Source organism: Indicator indicator, chromosome 11 (genome assembly GCF_027791375.1).
Source record: "Indicator indicator isolate 239-I01 chromosome 11, UM_Iind_1.1, whole genome shotgun sequence".
Classification (NCBI taxonomy): Eukaryota; Metazoa; Chordata; class Aves; order Piciformes; family Indicatoridae; genus Indicator; species Indicator indicator.
The window spans coordinates 16,447,521-16,454,276 of NC_072020.1; the positions used below are offsets into that span (position 1 = coordinate 16,447,521).

At 54.5% G+C, this 6,756-nt stretch overlaps 1 protein-coding gene across 1 annotated transcript; it reads left to right on the forward strand.

Annotated features, from left to right (window-relative positions):
• Positions 1-5,556: 5,556 nt before the first annotated feature.
• Positions 5,557-6,756, forward strand: FAM237B (family with sequence similarity 237 member B). The gene is made up of 2 exons (XM_054385169.1): positions 5,557-5,938; positions 6,731-6,756. The coding sequence occupies exons 1-2, from the start codon at positions 5,557-5,559 to the stop codon at positions 6,754-6,756; spliced, it is 408 nt and encodes a 135-aa protein (XP_054241144.1).

Below are 6,756 nucleotides of genomic sequence, written 5' to 3' on the forward strand. Positions count from 1 at the left end.
GCTGCCGGCCGCTATCCGCGGCCTAGGGGAACAGGCGGGCGGCGGCGGGCCCTGGAGCGCAGTGCCCGGGCCTCAGAGGATGCCTGGAGAGGACAAGGCAAGGAGCCGAGCTGGGTCGGTCCCCAGGCTCTGGCTACCGGCCGAGCGAAGGCGCAGGGTAGGGAAGCGACGGCTCACGCGCGGCGATGCCAGGACCGCCATGCCAGCACCGCCATGCCAGGCGAGGCGGAGCGCCCCCGTGTGCACGCAGAGCGCAAGGGCGGCCCTGACGCACCGGAGCTGGGGACGCCTCTCGGCCTCGCCCCGCTGTGGCCTGCCGGAGTTGGTCTTGAGAGGTCATAGAACCGTGGAATCGTTTCTGCTGGGCAAGGCCTCTGAGATCATCCAGTCCAACCAGCAAACCCAACACCACCATGGCCCCAAGTGCCATGGCCACATGTTTCTGGAACATCTTCAGGGATGGGGAGTCTATCACTTCCCTGCCCAGCCTGTTCCAATCCCTGATGACTCTTGCAGTAAAGATATTTTTCCTGATCTCCAAAGTAACCCTCCCCTGCTGCAATCTGAGGCCATTTCCTCTTGTTCTATCTCCTGTTCCTAGACAGAAGAGCCCAGTCCCTACCTGGCTCCAGCCTCCTCTCAGGGAGCTGTAGAGAGCAATGAGGTCTCCCCTCAGCCTCCTCTTCTCCACACTAAACACCCCCAGGTCCCTCAGCTGCTCCTCACCAGCCCTCTTCTCCAGATCCTTCCCCAGCATCCTTGTCCTTCTCTGGACCTGCTCCAGCCCCTCAATGTCCTTCTTGAAGTGAGGGACTCAAAACTGAACCCAGCACTCCAGGTGTGGCCTCCCCAGCGCTGAGTGCAGGGGGACAATCCTTGCCCTGCTCCTGCTGGCCACACCACTGCTGATGCAGGCTCGGGTTGGTCCCCCCTGCAGCGCAGCAGCACAGCCAGGGACAGCCCAGGTCAGCTGCAGTGGGTCAGCTCCTTGCTCCAGTCCTCCCTGGCCCCCAGAGCAGCTGAAACTGGGTGCCCCCCTGGGGTGTTTGGGGCTTGGGTGCAGGTGGCAGCATCTGAGAGGGCAAGGCCCCAGCTGCCAGAGCTGCTAGGCCTGGGGCACCACCTGCAGTCTCCATCAGCCTGCTCTGTCTACTGTTTACATGCAGCATCTGCTGCTGGCTTTCCCAAGCAGTCAGACCCTTTAAAGCCATGAATAAGGCTGAAAGGGAAAATGCCAGCTTAAAGGGTTTGGTTTAGGATGATCTCAGTTGGTACTTTGTAATAAAATCAGCAGAAACATACCAGTGACATCTGGTAATGACACAGCCTTAGGAGTCACCAGAAGCACACGAGTACCTCAGGGAGTAGGGACGTATTCATGTCACTGGTTAAGGCCCCGGTGACATCTCATTTGGGTCCTCTCCCTCTGCTGAGACCCAGCCTGCAGTGCTGGTGCCAGCTCTAGAGCCCCCAGCACAAGAAGGACATGGAACTGTTAGAGCAGGTCCAGTGGAGGCCTCCAAGGTGATCCAAGGGCTGGAGAACCTCCCCTATGGGGACAGGGTGAGAGAGTTGGAGCTGTTCAGCCTGGAGAAGAGAAGGCTCCAGGGAGACCTCACAGCTGCCTTACAGTACCTGAAAGGGCTACAAGAGAGCTGGAGAGGGACTTTTGACAAAGGCCTGGAGAGACAGGATGAGGGGTGATGGCTTCAGACTGGAAGAACCTGGACTGAGATGAGCCATGAGGAAGCAATTCTTGCCCATGAGGGTGGTGAGGCACTGGGACAGGTTGCCCAGAGGAGCTGTGGAGACTCCAAGCTTGGCAGTGTTCAAGGCCAGGTTGGATGAGGCCTTGAGCAAGCTGGGCTGGTGGGAGGTGTCCCTGCCCATGGCAGGGGGGTGAAACTGGATGATCTTGAAGGTCCCTGCAACCTGAAGCAGTCTGGGATCCTGTGATACAGTGATTAATTAATTGACTAATTAACTGCTCTGAAGGTGAGCTCAGGCCTGAGTGCAGAGGGGCCGAGGGGGGCTTGTGCATCAGCAGGCAGCTCGACAGCCTTGGGGCAAACATCTTTTGGGGTGGCTCAGCTTGTTTACCTCAGAACAGCCCCAGGCAGCCAGCTATGCTGTCTATAAATACATCAGCAGAGTAAACAACAGGGAGGGAGCCCCTTTTCATTTGCTAGAGGAACAGCAGAGCTGCACTGCTCATTAATGACTGCATCAGGGAATTAGAAGAATGCCTCTGGGCACTACAGAACCCAGCTTCCAAACAGCTCTTCCCTGGAAGTGGTGGGAGCACAGAACGCACCTGCCTGGAACGTGGGGCTTGAGCAATGCATGAGGGGCTGGGAGAGCAGAGCCTTCTGTGGTAACAGGGAGCTCTGCCCTGGCACTCAGGAGGGCATTGCTGTTCTGTGTTTCCCTGCTGATTCAGAGGACAAACACCAGAACATTTTGTCCAGACTGATGGTTCATACTCCAGGAAGAGCTTCTCAGTCTGATCTGCAGAGCAGGCAGGGCTCGGACCTCCTCAGCTGTGCCCAAGGCAAGTTGTACTGCTGTGACTTCAGAGAAGCCCACAGCATGGGCATTTGTCCTGCTCTGCTGGAGCAGAGCTGGATCTGCTCAGTGCTGACACTGCCCAGCTCAGGCTCTGCTCAGCGAGGCACCTCCTGCAGCTCAGGGCAGGTTGGCACAGCCAGGGGCTGCTGCTAGCAGGGAGAAGCTGATGGGCAGAGTTCCTGCCATGGGCTGGGCTGCAGACCAAAGGCACTACCACATCTTGTGTGCCACCTTTGGGGGCAGGAAGTCAGAGGTGGCACCTGCAGGGAGAAGCAGACAGCTCAGTTTCTTTCCCACCCCATCAGTCTCTCTCTCTTCTTCCCTCTCTCTTCCCTTTGGGAAGCAGAGGGGTTCCTCTAGCACTCATGTAGTGGCCAGCCCAGCCCTGAGTCTGGTCATCTCATACAGAAAACAAAGGAAAAGGTGAGATAAGATGTGAGGAGTCAGCAGCACTGAATTGAAACTGTCCAGCACAAAGGGAACAGGGCAGGAAAGGGTTCTCACAGCCTGGCACAGGCTGCCCAGGGAGGTGGCTGAATGCCCAGCCCTGGAGGTGTTTCCCAGAGGCAGAGATGTGGTGCTGAGGGCCATGGTTTAGCCCCAGCCTTGGCAGAGTTAGGGAATGGTTGGGCTGGGTGAGCTTAAAGGGCTCTGCCAACTCAAACCATTCTGTGATTCCATGACCAACAAAACAGCATCAAAATCTTCTCTGGCACATTATGGAGGTTTCAAAAAAATAAGGAGAAACTGGGAAGTTTCCACCCAAGTGGAGCAGGGGCTGCCTGCTGTGCCTGCCAGTCATGGGCTGTCCCTCCAGCTCCCAGTGCTCTGAAACGCTCTCTGTGCTGGGTCCAGTCCTGGCTGGATTCAGTGACCTTAGAAGTCTTTTCCAGCTGGAACAATTCTGTCATTCTGTAGTTCTATGGATCTATGGATTCTGTGATTCTATGGATGTATGGATTCTGTGATTCTATGGATCTATGGATTCTGTGATTCTATGGCTTTTAGGATTCTGTGATTCCATGGATTCTGTGACTCTCTGCTCTGGTGTGCAGGCAGGACTGCAGATGTTAAGCCAGGTTTATGACTTGAGAGCCTTCCTGTTACTGACTAGCAAAGGCTTTTCTCTCCACTGTATTTTCCTCCCTCTCACATCACCCTGCCTTCTCCCCTTCCCTCTCCAATCACCCCCCCTCCTCAAGCTCAGTCTCCAGGTGAGACCCCAGCCCAGGCTCAGCTGATGCTGCAGAAAGAGGTGGGGCTGCTACAGCTCCCTCCTGCCTTTCCCACTGACCTGACTCCTTGCTGCTGCTGTGCCAGTGGCAGTCATCCCTGTGCATCCAGCAGCTGCCAGGAGCTTGCAGCCCTCTCAGGGATTGCTTTCTCTCCACGTGGCTGATCACTGCTGTTTCAAGGCTCCTGCTTTCCCATCTCCTCACAGAAACACTGTAAGTAGAACTTCTCCTGTGGCTCTTTAGTTATTCCTTGGTGAAACTCATCTGTCTGTATTGAATGGCAGGAGGTCAAAGTCTCTGGGAGGTTTGTGGTGGTCTCTGATCCTGCTTGAGGTCTTCAAATGGACCTATAAAATTTAGTTTTCAGCTGGAGTAAAACATGCAAGTTGGAGAGTGGTTGGACTCCTGATCTTGAAAGTCTTTTCCAACTGAAATGCTGATGAAACGCTGTGAAATTCAAACAGCTCCAGGTTTGAATGGAGCTGGTGGCTTCCTGGCTGCTGCTCTCCTTTGTAGCTGAAGTGCTGTGAATGCTGGTGCCCGGTGAAGTGGGAGAGAGGAGAGGAGCATTTCCCTCCCTGCATGTCTGCTGGAGCCTAGAACTTTACTGCGGGAAGGCTGCTGAGGCAGGCTGCTCCTGCTGGCCAGTGGCTAGCCTGGGGAGTATTTGTTCTGTTGCTTGGAGTCCTGAAGGTGAGCTCAAGGCATGCAAGAGTTCAGGGACCCCAGATGGTGCTAATGAACCCCAAACCATCCCAGAACTCTCAGCTCACAGGGCTTGTTTCCTCATCCATCTTGGGACAGCCGTGAACTCCATGATGCCACCTCTTTTCTTCTGCACAGGTCACTATGTGTTGGTTAGCTGTGGGCTGTCCTCTCTTGGATCTGCAGAGAGGCCATCAGTGTGGTAACACCCTGAAGGCATCCTAGGATAACCTTTCATACTGCCAGTCCCTAAAGTGGAAAGTGCCTCTAGTGGGAAGGGGGTTGGAACTGGATGATCTTGGAGGTCCCTTCCAACCCAACCCATTCTGTGATTCTGAAGATCCTCTGGGTGGGGGAGCACTGCTGCTGTTCTGGCCAGGGTCCTGGCCAACTCAGCACAGCTGCCAAAGCTGCATCACAAACTCTGACAGTGTTTTGCAGCTGTATTTTACTTGCCCAGCTGGCACAGGGGTTGGAACCTGGGGTTGAGCATGGGAGTGCTTGATACAGGACACCAAAATGAGGGGCACTGCCTGGGAGTCCTGACTGCCATCTTTACCTTCACCCTGCTTCCTGTGCTCTCTTGTCCTTTCTTTGGCTGGCTTTCCACTTCATGTTTCATTTTCCATGGCACTTGATGTTGAGGTCCTCGTCACGCCTCCAGCGTTACTGCTCTTTCATGGAATCACAGAATCATGGAATCATTTTGGTTGGAATCAGATCAGATCATCAAGTCCAAGCATTCTCTAACTGCTCTTTCCATCTCCAGTTCTCCAGACAGTTTCTGTGCTCTGCATGTGTACTAGAAGTAACTGTGGCCAAAGCCTGGCTGTTCTAAGCCATAATCATCAAAGAATGGCTTGGGTTGGAAGGCACCTTAGAGGTCATCTGCTCCAGAGTGAGGAAAGGAAGGAAGATGCTGCCTTCTGCTCTTCCCACAGCTGCTGACTGAGCTGCTGACCCACCGGGTTTACTTGGGGTGACCTTCAGAGCTGCTGGCACAACCACTCTCATCTGACACACTTCCTTGCAGGTATCCTCTTGCAGCATGGAGTTCGTATGGAGACAGAGGTGGTGTCTCCAGCTGGGCTGTGTGCTGCTGCTGACTGGGGTCTGTGCCAACCTAGACTACCTAAAAGAAATCCCAGCCAGCCTGGGGCAGATTGACCATCAGTGCTGGGAGGTGTCATCACATGGGCTGGTGGAGATGAAGAAACTCAAGGTAGCAGACATGGTGGTGGATCTCTGGGACTTCATGATGTTCCTGAAGGAATCCCCCAAGCCCAAGCACAACGAACTCTTCAATGACTTAGCCCAGAACTTCTGGGACATGTACATAGACTGTGTGCTCTCAAGGTCCCATGGAATGGGCAGAAGACAGCTAATGGCTCCCAGATATTCTTCCCCATACTCACACAGAAGTCTGGAAGGTAACCACAGCAGCTGCTGTAGACTGTTAGGTCCTCACACTGCTCTGAACCTCTGCTCCATCCTCCTCCTTCCTTGTTCAGACAGCTCAGTCTAGGAAATGCCAGGCTCCTGACTTGGGGGCAGAAGGGTTTGCCTCTTGCAGTGGGAGCTGCTTCCCTGCTGCAGGAGTCAAAAGCACTAGGGGTCCTGCACCTTTATTGAAGAAAGGGTAAAAGCTGCCAGGGGTGGCTGGGGGAGGTGTGGACATGGGTGCTGCACCCTCTGCTTATCACTGTGTGTATCTAAGGAACACCAAGTTGGACTTCAGTCTCAACTCAGAAACTGACCCTTTCTGATGCCCCAGTGGGATGGTTCAGGTTTCCAAAATGAACATAGAGAGCCCTTCTGGCTCTCCACAACTCCCTGAGGGGAGGCTGGAGCCAGGTGGGGGCTGGGCTCTTCTCCCTAGGAATAAGTGATAGGAGGAGAGGAAATGGCCTCAGGTTGCCCCAGGGGAGGTTTAGGTTGGAGATGAGAAGAAACTTCTTGACTGAAAGGGTTCTCACAGCCTGGCACAGGCTGCCCAGGGAGGTGACTGAATGCCCATCCCTGGAGGTGTTTTGCAGAGGCAGAGGTGTGGTGCTGAGGGCCATGGCTTAGCCCCAGCCTTGGTGGAGTTGGAGAATGGTTGGGCTGGATTCATGACATGAAAGGGCTTTTCCAACCCAAACCATTCCATGATTATCATTTACCCCTGGTATTCCTAACCATGCTGCTTGGGAAATAACCACCTCTCTCTCCTCATCTTGCAGGCTCTGCTTTCACCAATCCCTTTTAA